Below are 18834 nucleotides of genomic sequence, written 5' to 3'. Positions count from 1 at the left end.
GGGATTGAACCCAGGACCTTGTGCATGCTAAGCATGCGTCTACTGCTGAGCTGTACCCTCCTCCTAAGCAGGATTGTTACGAATATTAAATGAGAAAAATGTATAAGTGCCTGATATATATTAAGTACTTAATAAGTGAATCATTAATAAATGAACCTTAAAGAATTTCTGATTAACTAGGTTTTCTGGCTTCCCTAAGTAAAGTTTTTGAAAGCATCCATTTTATAAATTCCTTTTTACAATCTTTCTTAAATGTATTAGCCTCTTTTCTTCAACTCACTGACTATCGAGCACTGACTTTTGCCTTATTTTTAGTCTTGAGAAGTTGGCTGGACAGGAAATAGGGGAGCAGCGTTACAGGCAAGAGGAAACAGTGCAGGCAGGAACTCAGAGCATCCCCAGAAGAGCCGGCAGCGGGGTGTGCCTTGAGTGCAGGTGAGAGGGGAGGAAGCAGAAAGAGCACGCTGGGAGCTAGTAGTAAGCAGCCTCAAAGTCCAGGCTAAAGAAGCTGGACTTTATTTTATAGTATGTAATAAAGCCAAGGAAAGTTTTTATGTAGTGAAGTGATCTGATCAGGTCTGTGCTTTAGAAAGCTAATGTTAAAGCTGCATGAAGGACCAACTTAAAAAGGTGAGACTAGAGGCAGCAAGGTTACCAGTCCTGGCAAGACAGCAACCATTGGCCTGAGCGGGGGCAGTGGGGACAGAGAGAGGACAAGTGTCAGCTATTTTGGGGTGGAATTGTGGGGGGACCTGGCACCTGGGGAGCATTTGAATGTGAGAAATGAGGAAAAGAGGAGAGGGGATGCTCAAGATTGACCCTGCATTCTGACGTGAACTACTAGATGGGCAGAGGATACAGGGAAGAGCTGGAATTTGGGGAGAAGTGGTTCTAAATAATGACTGTAGTTTGGACATACCACATGTGATGACAACAATAATAATACAAGCATAATAATAATAGCTTGCATTTATTGAAAGTTTACCAGATGCCAAGCACTAATGTATCAACTCATATTAAACAGCAGCTCTTTGAGGCAGGCACTGTTGCCATCCGTCTTTTACAGATAGTTAGCTCATTTTGGTACCCTGTCCAACGTCCCACAGTTGGTGTTTGGCAGAGCTGGGATTCAAACCCAGGTAGTCTGGCTCTGTAATCCGCACGCTGCACACGATGCTCTGCTGCCTTTCAGTGCCCTTACATCTGTGATGTTTGAAGGTCTTGCCATCCTTTGGGGTTGCTATGCTGTATAATCCAATAAGTAGGGACTCAGAATAACAAGGATGGAAGAATGGTCCGTAGGAGTAATATTTACTTCTGAGTATTTAGTCTTTTCCTCCACTTCATCTCCTCTTCAAGTCCCTTTAAGGCAGGTTTTGACTAAATGTTTGGTTTTGGTTTTCCCTCTTTGGAATAGTTGGATTCATTGAAGATTCCTGACAGCCAGGTTCCACTTGGTTACATTGAGATGAGATCCTTACAGCATCCATGGTTGTTCCCTATCCAAGTAATGTAGCATTAGACAGTTACTGCAGAAAATGTTTCTATTTTGAGTTGACTGGAAAGAGCAGACAATCCTAGAGATTAGCTCGGTGGTCTGGGGAAGCTTGGACATTGTCTCAGAATAACAGAAGATGCCTGAATTGCAGTAAGTGAAGGAAATGGGGCAGTTCCACCCAGAGGAGAAATGTTGCAGCTTTTTAGGTGGAAATCTGCAGTCGTGCAACTTGGTAATAACTAGTGTGCAGAAGCATCCAACGTTTACAGACAGTCATGCTGTGACGGAGGGCCCAGAAATAGTCAGCACTGCCCCTGACCTTGAGGAGCTCACTGTTAATTGAAGAGAAAAATAGGTCCCCAGAAAAGTCACACCAACCTCACATCTGCAAGTACAGAATAATGTAGTGCTACAGGAGTCACAGAAGATGAGGAGGAATTCATTCCACGTTCTCATTTAAAACTTTTTTCCTAATGGACCAAGTACTATATTAAACACTGAAGTAAATATTATAATGGGTTTTTTTGAGCATTTTAGTTGTTTTGCATTGTGCTAAATGCTTTGTATGGATTGTCTTCATCCCCAAAATAACCCAATGAGGGAGAGACTTGTTATTATCCCTACTTTACAGATGAGGAAACTGAGGCCCAGGGAGGTTGGAACGAATGAGGTCACACTGTTCAGCGGCAGCCGTGCTAGGATATAGACCCACAAGTCTCACTCCTGAGTCCACTCTTAACCACCGTGCTGCTCGGCTCAGAAATAAGTAAAATCTGGCCCTTGAACCCAGGAAACTCAAATAAGGGACGCGCCTGAATCATCCCAGCACACTGAGTGCTCGCTGGGAGGTGCGGACAGAGTTACCAGGGTGTCAAGGAGGTTGCTTGTCTTGAAATCAGATATCATTTTAGGGGAACCCAATTTGGATCATCATGCAGTGATTATTCACCATGACTTCTTATTTTAAAAGAATAATTCCTCTCAGGGAATTATTCCTAAAAAATAACTAAGTATACAGCAATTTCATACTATCTAGAAAAAAGGTCTTCCTAGATATTGGTTAAAGTATTTTTTTTCTACATAAGCTCCATGTTCTTGGTTTTGTGTTATTTCATATCATTTTGCGTCTTAGTAGTTTGTTTATTAACAGGTTTGTATTCAGCCAGGTTTGACGGAGCCACGTTCTTCCATTTGGCTCTGTACCATCCCTTAAGGCATATGGACAAATTGAAAGAAAGATGAATGTGTATGCGACAGAGGGGAAAATGAAAGAATTCGCCTAAAAGACATGAGACATGTTTAGGGTTGCATAATGAAAGCAAATATAATCGGCACCTCAAAACAGAGATCTTTATACTCTACAGAAAGAACGACCTCTTACAAACTCAAAAAGGGGAGAAAATATTCGTGTTTTTAATTCCCCAGGATCTGCAAATTATCCAGAAACGCTGAACCATATAAAAGTCAAGGGTTTCTGAAAGAGGTCACATATGCTCTACCATTCTCTTAAATTTGCTGCTCAGGTTCATTTGGATTCTGGTCTGTCCTTGTCATCCAGCCAGGTTATGCTGAATCAAGAACGTGAGAGCGGCTGTGCTTGCTGTCGGCCCAGCTGAGCTTGCTTTCTGAGCTGCGCACTTTGGAGGGTAGTGCTAAGGCAGAGGAGGATTCGATAGAAACAGCCTTGTTCACTGTGACTCAGGGACCCTAAGTCACCACCAGTCATCATGGTCGTTTCCCACCCTGAGTCTCAGGGAGAAAACAGTGCTGCCAACTTTTCTGCCTCTTCCTTCCCAGCTTGGGTGAGGGGCAGGGAAGAGATTAGACCTGAACTTGAAAGAATTTTGGAATTTTTGTTATACTCTTAAATATCTTTTCAGGAGGGAAAAACCCACAGATTTAAACACCAAGTGTGTATCGGTCTTTATCTCTTTTAATCCGTGTGATAGTTCATCTAAAGAAAAGAAGTAGAATTTCTCTAGAATTTAGAAATGGGATTATAGTATTAAGCATCTAAGTCCTTTGTAGAAAGGATTCAAGAAAATAGCCTTTATAGACTGGGAAATGCTTATGTTTAATGAAGGTGATGTGTGTAATTCCAAGGACCCAGTGGTAATTTTAAGTAGAAGAAATGAAACCTAATCCCTTGTATTGTTCTACTGGGGGAAAAACTCTGTTGACAGAAGCATAAGAAAGGTGCAGAGTGAGAGTCTGACAGTGTCCATGCCACTCCGCGTGAGGAAGAGAGTCTCGTGGAGTTAGAGTCCCACTCACATGAGAGACCGTCTCCAGATCAGACGTCACGTGGTCTGGATGAAATAATCCTTAACAGTAATAGTTGTAATTCATCAGGCGCCTCCTATATTCCAGACTCTGGGCTAGGCTCTTTTTTACATTATGTCATTTCCTCCTCACAACAGTTTATCTCCATTTTACAAATAAGTAAACTGAGGCTCAGAGAGGTTAAAAGACTTGCCTGAGGTTGCACAGCTAATGGGTGGCAGAGCTGGGATTTGAATTTGGATCTGACTTTGAATACTTAATTCATTTACTTGTTAAAAAAAAAAATGGAGTGCCTGCAAAGTGCCAGGAACTACTCTAGATAATAGGGATACAGCAGTAAAGAAAATAGCCCAAATCCCTGCTTATATACTCGTGAAGGGAGACAAATAAATTATACAGCCTGATGACGGTGATAGCCAAGTGCTGGGGAATGCCGGGGGGAGGGCCTTCAGCTTCAAGTCGGGCAGCAAGGAAGGTCTCCCGGGGGAGGCGGCCCGCAGGGGGCGAGAGAATGAGCTTCAGGAACATCTGGGAAGGAGGAGGGCGAGCAGCAAGTGTAAACGATCTCTTCAGTCTCCTCGGCTCTCCCAAGACTGCCTGCATCCCTTGTCCTGAATCCAGGCCTGCCAGCTACCATTCTGATCACTGATTCCAGCCCCAAAGTCTGATGGAGGGCACCCCAAACGATGCAGTCGCTGGAAAGGCGTATTCCCCAGGGTCAGTTAAATAAAGTGGCTTCTGGGCTACGTAGCAGTCCCTGTAAGGTGATGTATGGTGAGTCTGTCTCTCAGAACTTCATCCCTCCAGTGTTCAGAGCCTCAGGCAGGAGATGATACTGGAGACAGGAAAGAGCCAGGCTTTGTAGTTAGCTGGGCCTGGGTTCACAGTGTGGTCCTGCTGCACACTCACTGGGATGCCAGGTAAGTTTCCTCAGCCTCTCCAAACACCAGCTTCCTCATCTATGAAGATAACAGTATTTACCACTGGGGGTTTGTGAGTGTGAAGAGTGATAACGCGTGTAAAGCTCTGGGTGTGCTGCCTAACTTAGAAGGGGCTCAGGGTGCGCTAGTCCCACCCTTGGGCCTTTGCCGTTTGGCCACTTGACCTCCTTGGGTGATGTCTCTTCTCACTTTACGTGAAACCAGATCTCCCGGATACGTGCCTGCTGTGTTCTTGTTCTTTCTCCTGCTCACACAATTCTTACATGCTCTTTCATTTACTGACACTGTTCCATAGCTGTTTTTAATGCCTGTGGTGTGATGTGATCGTGTACCAGACTCGGCTCTGGAACGTCCAGTTGCAGTTCTTGTTCTGCAGTTTTATCAGTTCTGCAGACTGGGTTAAGTCACTTAACCTCTCTGAATCTCTTTGTCTATAAAATGTGGGGAGAGGACTATGTGATGTCTAAGGTGCCTCCTTTCCTGCCCTTGAGAGACTCCTGGGGTCAGTCAGGTGTCCAGCAGATAAATATGTTTAGTGTACTCAGCAATGTTAAAGTATTAAGTTTGCAATCCCTGCCATTTACTCAGCAATTTCATTTTGGGGGTTTATCAATTAGGAAGTAATCACACAGGTGCACAAAGATGTGTATACAGAGATGTACAAGGATGCCTGTCAGAGCATTCCTTACAATAGTGAAAGCCAGAAGCCACTTCAATGTGCAGCAGTAAAGGATTGGTTACACAGGTTGATGGCCCCCAGTCCCAGTGAGCGCCTCCTGTGTGCCACACTCTGCTCTAGTGCTTGGGGTACATCAGAGAACTAAACAAAGATCCCTGCCTTCAAGAGGCTTACATCTAACGGGGAAGACAGACGATAAACAATAGACAGAATAAGGAAAGGATGTGATGTGTTAGAAGACGGTAAGTGCTACAGAAAAGGGAAAGTCAGCAGGTTGAAGGGGATCCTGAGTGTGAGGAGGATGGTTTTGAATATGGTAGCCGGGTCAGCCTCATTGAGAAGGACCTGCAGTTGGCGAAGGAGCCAGCTCCGCAGATGTCAGGAGATGCACCCTCCAGGCAGAGGGAGCAGCCAGTGCCAAGGCCCTGAGGCAGGAACTTGCCAGTGAGTTTAAAGAAGAACTCTGGGGGCTGGAGCAAAGTGAGCGTGAGGAGAAGAGAAGGGGGTCAGAGGGCCAGGGGCCAGATCACAAAAGCCCCCTAAAAGGGCCCCTTTTGTCAGTCCTTGTGGAGATTGTGGCTTTTATTGTGAGTGGAATAGGGGGTCTTTGTGGGATTTGGGCAGAGGAGCAGCGTGATCCGGGGTTTATGTTTTAGAAGGAACAGTCTGGCTGCTGTGTTGAGAACAGACCGTAGGGGGACAAGGAGAAATGAGAGATGGTTTTGGAGGATATTACAGCAATGCGGGGGAGAAGGATGAAGATAGCTAAGAGGGGGTACAGTGAAAGTGGCGAAGAACAGTTGAATTCCTGGTATATTTTGACAGAACCAACAGGACTTGCCGACAGATCGGATATGGGCTGTGAGAGAGGGGAGAAGTCAAAGATGACTCTTAAGACTTTCATCCTGACTAATGGGAGGAGGGAGCCACCATCAACAGAAGTGGCCAAAAGCCTGGGTGGAGCCGGTGTGAGGGGCAAGGTCAGGAGTTGGCTTTTGGAAACGTCAAGCTTGGAAGTCTGTTAGAATCGAAGAGGAAAAGTATGTTTACTGGCTATTAACGTTTAATGTATCTCCAGTGTTTAGCAAAGGATCTAGCTCTCCAAACATATTGGCTGAATGAAAGACAAGAAAAGATACTTAAATACTAAGTGAAGTAAGTATCAGATGATCCCATTTTATTATACATGTGTGTATAGAGACACACACATGTACACAGATTTGTGTAAGGAAGGATCCAAACAGATACCAAAGTATTAAAGTAATTACATGGGATGTTGCCGCGTGATTTTGACTTAATCTCTTTCTCTTTTTGAGAATGTGTATAACATCTCTATAAAATAATTTATGTAAATGGGAGACCTGCGCTGAACCATGAGAAGACTGTGATTCTAGCCTATCAACAACCCCTAGGTTTTTTTCCAACCATTGTGGAGTTGATGAAGCCTTGAGTTGTTTACAGGTGGTGCTCTTTATGACTAGGAACACTGTGAACAGATTGTTCTTTTCTTTTGAAGTATGTCCTCAAGATCTACTCCCCAGATCAGAAACAACAGACTAAAAGATAAAAAGATATGTAGCTCTTCTTAAACATTGCCAGATTGCTCTGCAGAAAAAAAACCAAACCAATTTAGAATTCCAGCAGTGAAAGAATGCTAGACAGTCTATCAGGAAAGACGTCCCTCCTACTAAGGCCGGATTTCGATTTCACACCACAGAATTATTTAGCGGCATCTGTTCACCCACCATGGGGGCATAAAAAAGTCTTCATGGAGGTTTTGCCTATTTTTCAGGCGTAGGAATCGGCGTGGTCCATGCTGGGTATGAGAGACGCCTGGCCCATCACCTGGGAGCACACAGCACACCCTCTATCCTAGGAATCATAAATGGGAAAATCTCCTTCTTCCATAACGCAGTTGTCCGTGAGAACCTGCGACAGTTTGTGGAGAGTCTTCTTCCAGGGAACTTGGTGGAGAAAGTGAGTACCTGGCTGAGAGGTGGTTGAAGCAGCTCCTGGGACCGCTGGCTGCCCTGAATGAACTCTATGTGTGGCCATCGTCAGACCTGAGTTTCATTTTGAGCAGGGCAAGACACATGATTTAATTAAGTACGCAAACAAAATCATTTAAATGATTCAATGTGCCAGAGACTGAAAACTGAAGCAGTTGAATTAGAGAGACTGAAAGAATAGTCCCTGTTATAACCACTGGGAAGATTTACCCCGTCATAGGAATCTGAGCCTAAAATGAGAGCAACTCTTATTTTCTCAACAAAAAATTAGATCACAACAGAGGACTTCTTTCCAACTGGTGCATTTGTTCATTTGAAAATATTTTTCTTACGAGAGTATTCAAGTTAAGTTATACTTGGTTATATATTTAGTAATCATATCTATAGAAAACAACAGGTTCCATGAGATATTAATTTTGGAACTTTCAAATGTATAGTGATGCAACAGTATGAATAAGTTTCACAAACAAAAGTTTGAGCTAAAGAAGCCAGGCACAAAGAATTCATGCTAGTTTACAATTTTCATATTTAAGAAGCATTTTTCCCCCCAGCATCTTAGATTAGGGATCAGAGGAACTAGAACAGGATTCTTATTTTGCTTTAAATGGTTTATTCCTTTAACAGTACCAGGCAGAATAAACCTGCAGACATATCCGTCATATTTCTACACGTACTACTCACAGACTGTCCCACCAGAGTCATTATCCACAGAAGAAGTATTTGTTGGAGTTAGCGTGAAAGGTAATTGTCACAGAGCGTTGTAGCATCTTAAAATGATGAGAGGTTGTCCTGATAAGTCCTCAAACCTCTATCAAGTATCTATCGTGTGCCAGGCACCATGATAAGTGCTGGGGACACTTTTCAAAGAGCTCCCAGTCCAGTGGCGATGATTTCCATCCACGTGTAGAATGTGCATCCTCAAGAGGTGAGAAAGGCTTCCTGGCAGAAATGACCCCTGTACTGAGTTTGCAAGATAAAGAGAGAGAAGTAGGGGATGAGTTCCAGACAAGCAGAGGTCTGGGACACGAGATAGCCTGCTTTGTATGAAACAGTCACTAGTGAGCAGGAGAGGACGAGATTAAAGGACTCTTGCTGTGAGAGTCTCCTGTAAAGAACTTGAACTTGGCCTGCAGGTGATGCTCCATCTGAGAGGAGTTGAGCAGTGGGGGCAAAATGATCAAATTGAGGTTTTATACAAATCATTCTAGAAGCAGAGTGGAGAGAGAGATTTTTTTGAACTACTGTGAAAAACTTCTAAATAGAAATTTAACTTACTCATGTTTTTAATTTGTTCCCTCAGGATTATTTTAAGGCATCAACAGGGAGACACAAAAGTAGCAATCCAAGTGGCAACAAATGAAATTCTGTAATGTGTAGATGGGGTGGGACCACTTATTTTTATTTAAGCCATTTTAAAAGAGCAGTTGTTGCATTATCTCCTACAGGTTAACAGATTAAAAGTTCAGTCTATAATTAAGCAAGAACTGACTTCAAAAGCTTGATAATAATATGGTCAGTAACTGTTTCAGAAAAGACTATGGGTTCAGTCTATAAGAATTGAAACACTTGAAAATATGAAATCAGTATCTCCGTTCTTTTCATTAATTTTAGTCAAATGAAGACCAAAAGATTGTCTATCTGCATTTCTTATTTTTTACAAAACAATCTTTTACACATCTTTAATTGTGTTTCATTATCTCCTGACTGGATTATAATGCAGTGGTTAAGAATTAAACATTGAAACTAACATGCTCTTTTCAATTTAAGGTTACAAATAAAAATTATGTCCGATTCCTCTCTGGCTGGCAGCAAGAGAACAAACCACATGTCCTTCTGTTTGACCAGGTGCCCGTGGTACCACTGCTCTACAAGGTACTTTAGGTGCTGGGGTAATGTTTTCTTATTTTGGTGGAAAAAAAAACCTTGTAGCCTGATTGTCCTTTTTGTGAGTAATAGCTCATCCTATGAGAAATGTTTGTAAGGCCAGAAATCCACCTTAACTGCTGTGCATTGAGGACTGTGCTGTCAGTGTGCTGGTGCCTTCCACACACATAACACATTTAATCTTCAGAAGAACCCAGTGATACAGATTATCATCCCTATTTTATGGACCAAAATACTGAAGCTTAGAATGGTTGTATGACCTACCCAAGGCCTCCCTAGAGGATGGTCAGTATCGATTCCTTTGAAGCCTGTCTGATTCCAGACCTGCCCTCTGAATGATGGCTCTATACTGCACTTCTGCCTAGCATATCTCTGGTTATCACTGACAAGAGGTGGGAGAAGAAGGTGCTTAACTGTTGGCGTGGTCACTGCCATCTTACATAATTGGGTACAGGTGATTCCTCACACCTCCCACCCAGTACAGATCTCAGTAAGATGAATATTTTGCTCTGTCTGAAAAAAAGGACGAGTTGTTGTTTAGCTTTGTTCGTACGATTTTTGTGCATGGAGCACCATAGCATTCTGACAGGTGTACAGAGCGTAGCTGCCTGAGTGGGGCTGTGTAAGCTAGCATTCGCCTCCACCCACTGATGACAACAGGTCACACCTGATTTGTAATTTAGATGCTGTGCTGTTCACTTCACTTCTTCCCCCTCTGTTATGTCCCAACAGTTGACTGCTTTTGCTTACAAAGATTACTTGTCATTTGGATATGTGTACGTTGGTCTGCGAGGGGCGGAAGAGATGACGAGGCAGTTCAACATCAATGTCTATGCCCCCAGCATCTTGGTCTTTAAAGAACACATACACAAGCCTGCCGACGTTATCCAGGTACGTGTGCATCGCCTTCTTTCCAAACAGCCCTCCCGTTGTATCGCACATCAGCATGCAAACAAGCAGCAAAATAGAATGAAGCAGGTGAGAAGAAACTCGTTTTTAATCTCTTCCTCCAGAGGCACAGAATTTAAAAATGAGTTTAGAGGGGTGGGTGTAGCTCGAGTGGTAGAGCACATGCTTAGCATGCACGAGGTCCTGGATTCCATCCCCAGTACCTCCTCCAAATAGAAATAAATAAATAAACCTAATTACCTCACCCTCATAAAACAAACAAACAAAAAAGGGGAAAAAATGAGCTTGTCTTAAGTCTGATTTGGTACTATTTTGCTTAAAAAATAATCTTTTGACAGAAAGTGGTTGCCAGGGTCTGGGAGAGGAAAAAATAAGGGGTTAATATTTAATGGGTACAGTTTCAGTTTGAGAAAACGAGAAGGTTCTGGAGATGGATGGCGATGATGGTTGCAGAACAGTGTAAATGGTTAATGACACAGAATCATACACTTGAAAATGGTTAAAATGGTATATTTTGTTATCTGTATTTTACCACAAAAAAAAATAATGAAAATCATCTTTGCCCTCTAAGGAGCTCTTATTAAAGAAATCAATAATTTTATTCTAAAGTAGATTACAAAAATAAATGTAAGCATGAATATAAAGCAGTAATAAAAAGGAATAAGAAAAACCCCAGCAGGGGGAGTATAGCTCAGTGGTAGAGCGCATGCTTAGCGTGCATGAGGTCCTGGGTTCAATCCCCAGTACTTCCATTAAAAGTAAATATAGAAATAAATAAATCTAATTACCCCCCCCAAAAAAACACAACAACAACAAAAAAGAAAAAAACCCGTACTCTTTCATTTCATCCCATTAATCCTTTGGAGGTTTTTAGTTTCATAATTTAATATTCAAAAGTGTAGGAGTATTGAATCATGATAAAAGCTTTTAATTGGCCTTTCATGGTATTAAAATCCTGTAGGTGAATAAAAGTTGTTTGATCTTGCTCTTAAAATAAAAATAAACATTACATTAAAATCACTAAAAAAAAAAAAACCCATAAACTCAGAGAACATGTAGTGAATATTTATCTGATCTTAAGATAGGAAAGAGCTAAAAGCATTGGGCTAAATCTTGCTGGAAAATCTTAATAACTTGATTATAAGTCTTAAATTTTTATATGAATAAATTTTTTAATTAAACAGTAAGGGAAATATTTACAACCAATATAAAAGAGGTTGCTGTCTTTTATTTCTAATGAGCTGCTTCTAATCAAGGAGATCAACCCAAAACGTCCCAAGAGTTATGACTTAATAGGTACAGAGTTTTCGTTTGGGGTGATGAAAATGTTTTGGAGCTAGAGAGAGGTGAGGGTTACACAACACTGTGAATGTACTAAATGCCACTGAATTATACACTAAAATGGTTAATTTCATGTTGTGTGGATTTCACCTCAATGAAAACAAAATTTTTTAGTAAAACTACCCCCCCCCAAAATGGGCTAAGAATATGAACAAAATCCTGAGAAGAGATTCGAGTGACTAATAAACACTTTAAAAAAAATAAGTCTCAATAATCAGAGGAAACCAAATTTAACATTTTCTTCTCTCATCCAATTGTTAAAGATTTTCTAAGTAAAAATACTCAGTAGAGTTGAGGGTACAGAGAAACAGGCTCTTCTGGTTTTTGCCTTTGCTGGAAGAGGCTTCAGAAGTTTTCAGAAAAGCGATTGGGTGATAAAATATCAGCTGCCTAGCAGGAGAGTACTCCTGAGTACCTGTTATGTGCCAGACATTGCTCTGTGTGCTGAGGGTACAGCCCTGAACAAAATCAGCAGAGTTCCCTGTCCTGTGTCCTAGTGGGTCAACAGACAATCAGTGTAACACACTCTGTCATGGTATATTACATAGCAGGAGGTGCAAAGGAGAAAAATAAGACAGGAAAGAGAAATGAAGAGGATTGGGGGAAAGGCTCACATTTTCAAGGTAGAGCAGCCAAGAAGGGGCCTCATTAAGGTGACACTTGAGGAACGACCTGAGGAAGATGAGATTACCTTACAGGACTCTGTTGTTAGGGAACAGGAGCTCAGACAAAGAATTACATACAGAGATGTTAAACACCATTCATAATACCAGAAATAAGGGGGGAGTACAAATACCCAACGGTAGGATAATTATTGGTCCATCCCAAACAGGCACTATTACATAGCCATTTAAAATGATAATTTGACAATACTTATTGATGGGGATAACTTTCATAACACAATGTTAAAGAGCAAGCAGGATGTAAAATTGTGTATGCAGTTTATACACTGATCTCAGTTTTGTAACATGAACGTACACTTGGGGGTGTGTGCGTGTGTATGCATGGAAGAAACTAGAAATGAATACAACAAAACAGTAGTGGTTATCTGTTGATGGCACAATTATATATTATTTCAATATTTAAATTTTCAAGAATCCCTATAAAGCGAACATGTATTTTATATTTTTAATGTTATTTTAAAAAAATCAATTAGGACCCTCTGATACTTTCTCTTCGAGGAGGCTAAAATGAGAAGAAAGAGAATTTCTATAAAATTTCATTCTTCAATAAATTCATTGCCTGCCTGCTGTGTACTAAATAAAAAACAGCTCTGACATCCAGAGTTAGTCTTTGTCCTCAAGTCTTTGTCCTCCTCAGACTCACAGTCGGGAGGAGAAAGACCTAAAGGCAGTTTCCATCCACTGTAATAGGCGTCTCACTTACGTGTCGGTTAAACTCTGAGGGCCGTGTGACCATAGAAGGATTCCTGAGACGTGAGACTGAGGTAAGGACATTGTGTGTGGCAGAACCAGAGGGGGAGAGTGGAAAGTAAGGAAAGAAAAGCAGGCTTAAGAAGAAGGTAATGAGTTCCGTTGCGGACATATGAATTAGGACTGCCGTTAGGAAATCTGCAGGGAGGTGTCCATCAGGCAGGGGTCCAGATTTTAGAAAAGGCAGATGAGCTAGGATAGAGATTTGTGGCTCATCAGTGAATGGTTAGAAGTTGAAATCTCAAGTGTGGGAGCTCTCTCGGGCATCGTTATGTAAAGTAAGGAGAGGAGGGAGCCAAGGACAAGACGCAGGACAACCATCAGCAACTAAAAAGACGGAGTGCCTAGTTGCAGCTCCAAAGGAGCTGAGAGAGAGAGAAAGCGAACATGCCAGTTGTGGAAGAGAAAAAGGAAGATCATCTCAATCCAGGATTAATCTTATGACTATTTCCTAAATTGCTTTTCAGTAATAGCTTGTACTCGTGAGATTTGTTATTTAGTTATCCCCTGGGGAAAATTGTAACTCAAATATATTAACAAAATTACTGGTACAGTGGATGCTTTAAAGGATTTGCTCTTTTGGTGTTGGGGGGTGGCAATTAGGTTTATTTATTTATATTTAGAGGCAGTACTAGGGATTGAACCCAGGACCCCATGAACACCAAGCTTGCACTCTACCACTTGAGCTATATCGTCCCCTCCTTGACTTGCTCGTATGAATATAAAAATGTATTCTTAACATAAACCAAGTCCTCCCAGCAGCAAGGGGCTTAGTGTAACACTAGCAGTGCCAGTGGTTTCTCACAGCTGTGGTCAATTTGTTTTCCTTTGCTGTACAGTGTTTGTGGCCACAGGGTAATGTCTTTATTCATTCTTGTGTTGATGGACATTTCGGGGCTTTAGGACCCGTGATGCCATGGACATCACCTGTATCCCAGTGTACCTGAGCACAGGTTTCTATAGGACAGAAGTTTTCAGGATGTGGTTTACAGACCCCTGGGAGCAGAGGGGGAAGTCCCAAAGGCCCTTTACGGGAGTCTGTGAGATCAAAACTGTCTTCACAGTAACACTGAGACATAATTTGTCTTTTCTCTGTGTTGATACTTGCACCAATGGTGCAAAAGCAATGGTGGATAAAACTGCCAGTGCATAACCACGTGCACACACCAAGGCCTGGGCACCAGACTGCCTGGGCCTGTGTTCTTCACTCCTAAGCACCACATAAGAGCACACAGAAAGACACTCATTTCACTGGATAGCTTCGATGTTGCAGTAAGAAGTATTAATTTTATTAATAAGTAAACTAACACTTGAGTACGAGTCTTTTTGGTACCTTTACTCTGTTTGACAAAATGGGAAGTGTCCGTAAAGCCCTTCTGCCGCAGGCCGAAGTGCACGGGTTGTCTTGAGGACAAGCATTTATGTAGTCGTTTAACTCGAGAGTTCTGAACTAGCGAGTTTTGGGGGATTTTTTTTGATGAAACATTGTTTTCACATAAAAGAATAATCAACGGACAACTGTGATTGCTCAGAGCTGGGTACGTGGCAGACATTTTCTTTAAAATGAATGAAGTGAGCCTGGCACTTTAAGGGAAACAACTCGCAGTATTTGTTGCCAATGATAAAATTCAGGCTTCCAAGAAAATTAAAATTTCAAAAAATCTGTATCAGCCAATGTGACTTTGACAGCTTCTCAAACTTTCTGATGAGATTGGTTTATCAATATGATGCTTTTTTTTAATATAAATAATAAAATTTGTCAGCATCTGGAAGACCAGTTAACCAGTATTTTCCAAATAACCATTGGTCAGAGAAGCTGCTATATATAACTCCAGTCCTTTGAAACATATGAAAGTTAGTCATGACAAAGAGGTCATCACACTGTTTTGTGGTCTTTTATACTTAGTAGCATTGTTACTTTGAAGCTTATTTTTAATTGTCCAGTTTGCTGTAAATCTTGAATGGAATTAAATTTGCCTACAACTTCAAAATTATTTGAGTTTTTAAATCTGCTAGCATAAAACAGTGTACAAAAGTTCTCCAGTGAAAACACTTTGACCTGAAATAGCTACATCATTGCTCTCAGCCCTGCATTGGTGAAACAGATCACCACATGTTTATTTGCTCAAACGACTCTGACTGACTTGGTTATATTGCTTTAGCCAGGGTCAGCCACATTTTTACTAAGCTAGAAGTCAAGCCTATCTTCAGTGAGGAAACTGAGTAAGAATCAACTGTCTCTTGGATTTTGTCCAGGCCCGAGGTATGAAGAAGCAGGTCATCGATGACTTCATCACCCAAAACAAGTACCTGCTGGCGGCCAGGCTCACCAGCCAGAAGTTGTTCCATGAACTCTGCCCCGTAAAGCGGTCTCACCGACAGAGGAAGTAAGGACTGAAGGCTTTGCCCCTCCTCATCAGGGCAACAGAGGGGCATGTCGTGTTTAACTACAAGGCAGTTAAATGTCCACCTGTGATGGAAATTATTCTTCCTGTCACAAATACTGATGAACAACTGTGACAGGAGTGGGGTGTGTCAGTCCAGGGCACCTCAGGACCAGATTATTGGATGGGCCAGAGAAGATCCCCTAAGATGTAATAACCCTTTAGCTGAGCCCTGAAGGGCGAGTAGATTTTGCCAGGTGCCAGGGAGAGACCAGGTCACTTTAAAGCAGTGTGGACTACGAGAGAGTTCCTCTTCCTACCAGAGGATTCCACACAGGGTGAGCCTCTGGAGGTCTTGGAGAGGGTCTTGGAGAGGAGCCAGGTTAATGGCTACACAGTACGGAAGTGATGGTACTGAGGAAATAGTAAGGTAATTGGCTGGGGGTGGCAAGGCTGAGCCATACTGATTCATACGAAGTGTCTACAAAGTCTAGAAATACAGGGAAAATACTTATACTTCTTTCAGATGAATGAAGCAGTGCCTTTAAATTTAGGGCCATTTCATCCGTGAAAGGAGTCTGGATATGAAAGGAAAACATTGATCACATTATTTGAAAATTCAACTAAAATATTTTTTAAAATAGTAAAATTTCCCCATGTTTCCAGACTTTTCAGATTCCTTTATAGACTAAGAGAAGACTTTCATTAAACAGAAAGAAGATAATCCTGGACTTTAAGGATTGTTGTTTACACAGCCTTCAAAAATATCCCCAGTCCACGCACTTCTCACCTTTGTTACCACTGCCACCCCGGAACAGGCCACCGTCACCTCTCGCCACCAATATGTTAGCCTCCTAACCTTCTCTCTTGTACCCCACTCTCAGACCTTCCAGTCAGTTCTCCACATCAGCCAGCGATCTTTCCAAAACTGAGACAGATCAAGTCAGTCTCCTTCTCTGGGTCTCTGCACTGCAGTGCCCTCTGCCTGGAATGCCCTGACCCCGCTTCCTCTTACAGCACCTCATTCAGGGCTCTACTCAAACGTCACCCTCTCAGGTGATGTCTCCCTGTCCAGCCTGCACTCTCTCTCCCCACTTCACTTTTTGTTTGTTTGTTTTCATAACACTTGTCACAATATATTCTGTCTGTTGTCTGCCTTCCCCCACTGGGGAGAAGAGCATTGTCTGTCTTACCTGTAGTAAGTGTGCAGTGATATTTGGGAGAATGAATGCACGAATGAATGATTAGATGAACTTCCCATTGGAACCACCGCAGAGTAAGCCCTTCAGAATGAGGCCCCTTGGCCCTGGCCTGAGATGGGTTCCGCCAGCCCTGCCTGTGAGGGGAGAGCTAGAACAGATGCCTTCTTTTTTTTATTTATTTTTAATTGAAATATAGTCAGTTTACAATGTTGTGTCAATTTCTGGTGGACAGCACAGTGCTTCAGTCATATACGAACATACATATATTCGTTTTCATACTGTTTTTCACCATAAGTTACTACAAGGTATTGAATATAGTTCCCTTTGCTCTGCAGTATGAACTTCTTGTTTATCTATAGAACAGATTCCTTCCGAAACGCCCTTCTGCATCAAGGATTCAGAGACCACTGCCTTCAGGGACATTTCTAAATGTCATGAGGTTTGGTCTGGGGTAGGCATCACCAGCCTAGGAAGAAGCGGGACCTTAATGCCTTGGAAGTCTCTCAATAGAGACTTCCAGGCGAAGCTTTCACTACCAATAAGACGAGCGTCGCCTCTTCCTCACCTCTACTTGCCATTACAGGTTGTAGCCGTGGCCTCAGGGATTCATTGCAAAGTCTTCTCTTGTGTGTTGACATGCAGGTACTGTGTGGTTTTACTGACCACTGAGGCTGCCAAGTTGAGTAAACCCTTCGAGGCCTTTCTGTCCTTTGCTCTGGCAAACACACGAGACACAGTGAGATTCGTGCACGTCTACAGCAATCGGCAGCAGGAGTTTGCCAACACCTTACGACCAGACAGTGACGCGTTTCGAGGAAAATCTGCGGTGAGTCATGGATTCTGTCCTGGTCCTAAGCTCTTCACAAGCACCTGGCACCTAAATCCATTTCCTCCTTCCTCCAGATTTTTGAATAAAAATTCCAGGAAATCCAGAAATCTCTAAAGCCTGTTCTGAAAGCACTCTTAACCTAGTCTTATACCCTGGGGATTTCACCTCCTAGATTTTCAGCTTTGGGCCTTCACAGACGGCATCTTCCCTGTGGGTAAAGATTAAAGAGCATCTGTTCTCTCCACCAGTCTTTCCCTTTGGCAGGTCCGAGTTTGTAAAATCTTTCTTAGGCTACCAGTAACGTGCTTCCGAAATTTCCCCTTCCTGTGCTTCTGCCTCTTTAACTTCTCCCTAACTGATCTCGCCTTCCTTTCCCCTCCTTTGTCATCACTCTCTGCAGAAGCACGAAATCCTTCTCTTTTTCATCATTTTGGTAATCATGGAAAATCTCTCTAAAAAACAAAGGTTTCCTTCATTATGACCTTAAGTCAGAGGTTACGGAGCCAAATCTATTGAGAAGAAAGAGCTTGAACTTTTAAAAGAAGCTTTGGAAAGTCTCCATAAAGCTAATTTCTCTTGTCAGAAAAATTTTAATCTCTCGCAAATATTGTATAGTCATCCGTGTCTGTGTTTGAGCTTATTGCTGACTTCACTAGACCCTTTTTTCCATCTTCCCGGAAAAACAACCAAATAACAATAACTTAGGATTCTTTTGAGAACTCAGATGGTCTTCTCTCTTTCCCTCCCAGGTATCTATCTTAGAAAGGCGCAACACGGCGGGTAGGGTGGTGTACAAAACGCTGGAGGATCCCTGGACTGGGAGCGAGAGCGATAAGTTCATCCTTTTGGGTTATCTTGACCAGCTGCGGAAAGACCCAGCTCTTCTGTCCTCGGAGGCTGTGCTCCCCGACTTGACCGATGAGCTTGCCCCTGTAAGCACGTGGCCCAGGAGAGTGGTCACCCGACAGCGCTGTGTCCCGGGGGAGAGGGGCGGGGCGGGGGCGGGGGCGTCTCTCTCCAGGGCTCAGGGGCCCAGTCCTGACTGTCTCGTGCATTTCCTCCTTCACAGATCTTTCTCCTCCGGTGGTTCTACTCTGCTGCTGGCTACGTCTCAGACTGCTGGGACAGCTTATTTCACAGCAACTGGTAGGAATATCTCCAGCCTGAGTTCCTTTTTCTTCCTTACTACCAGGACCACTGCTTTTCTTTTGAAAAGATTCCACAAAGGATTTCAGCATAGACTCCTTACAGACAAGTGGAAGAGTGTTTACATTTTTTCAGCAATTTGTTTCCCTTTTTTTTCATATTTGCTGATTGACCCTTTCCCGCTGGTTGGGAAAGAAAGGATAACCCTGGCTGCCCTTTCGGACAGTAGAGCCTAGGACCGTCCTCTTCATCAGCGCACCTCTGGTGCCCAGCACAGGGCCTGTCACATGGAGTCC

General features: G+C 42.6%; 1 protein-coding gene and 1 non-coding gene across 5 annotated transcripts in view; both read left to right on the top strand.

Moving 5' to 3' along the window:
* Window positions 1-18834, top strand: part of DNAJC16 (DnaJ heat shock protein family (Hsp40) member C16) — a 34051-nt gene that overhangs the window by 9574 nt on the left and 5643 nt on the right. For all 4 annotated transcript variants that reach the window (XR_012079492.1, XR_012079491.1, XR_012079490.1 and 1 more), the window contains exons 5-11: window positions 7194-7378; window positions 9178-9282; window positions 10027-10185; window positions 15234-15364; window positions 17206-17389; window positions 18142-18324; window positions 18462-18538. Coding sequence is in view for 1 of the 4 variants with exons in the window: in XM_006196679.3 (XP_006196741.1) it covers window positions 7194-7378; window positions 9178-9282; window positions 10027-10185; window positions 15234-15364; window positions 17206-17389; window positions 18142-18324; window positions 18462-18538 (1024 nt within the window). In the remaining 3 variants the exon portion in view is untranslated. The remainder of the gene's footprint in view (window positions 1-7193; window positions 7379-9177; window positions 9283-10026; window positions 10186-15233; window positions 15365-17205; window positions 17390-18141; window positions 18325-18461; window positions 18539-18834) is intronic.
* Window positions 10884-10955, top strand: TRNAA-AGC (transfer RNA alanine (anticodon AGC)). The gene has a single exon. It is a non-coding gene; the product is annotated as a tRNA-Ala (tRNA).

Source organism: Vicugna pacos, chromosome 13 (genome assembly GCF_048564905.1).
Source record: "Vicugna pacos chromosome 13, VicPac4, whole genome shotgun sequence".
Taxonomy (NCBI): domain Eukaryota; kingdom Metazoa; phylum Chordata; class Mammalia; order Artiodactyla; family Camelidae; genus Vicugna; species Vicugna pacos.
The sequence above is the reverse complement of the archived record's forward strand: the minus strand, read 5'-3'. Positions and strand labels throughout refer to the sequence as shown.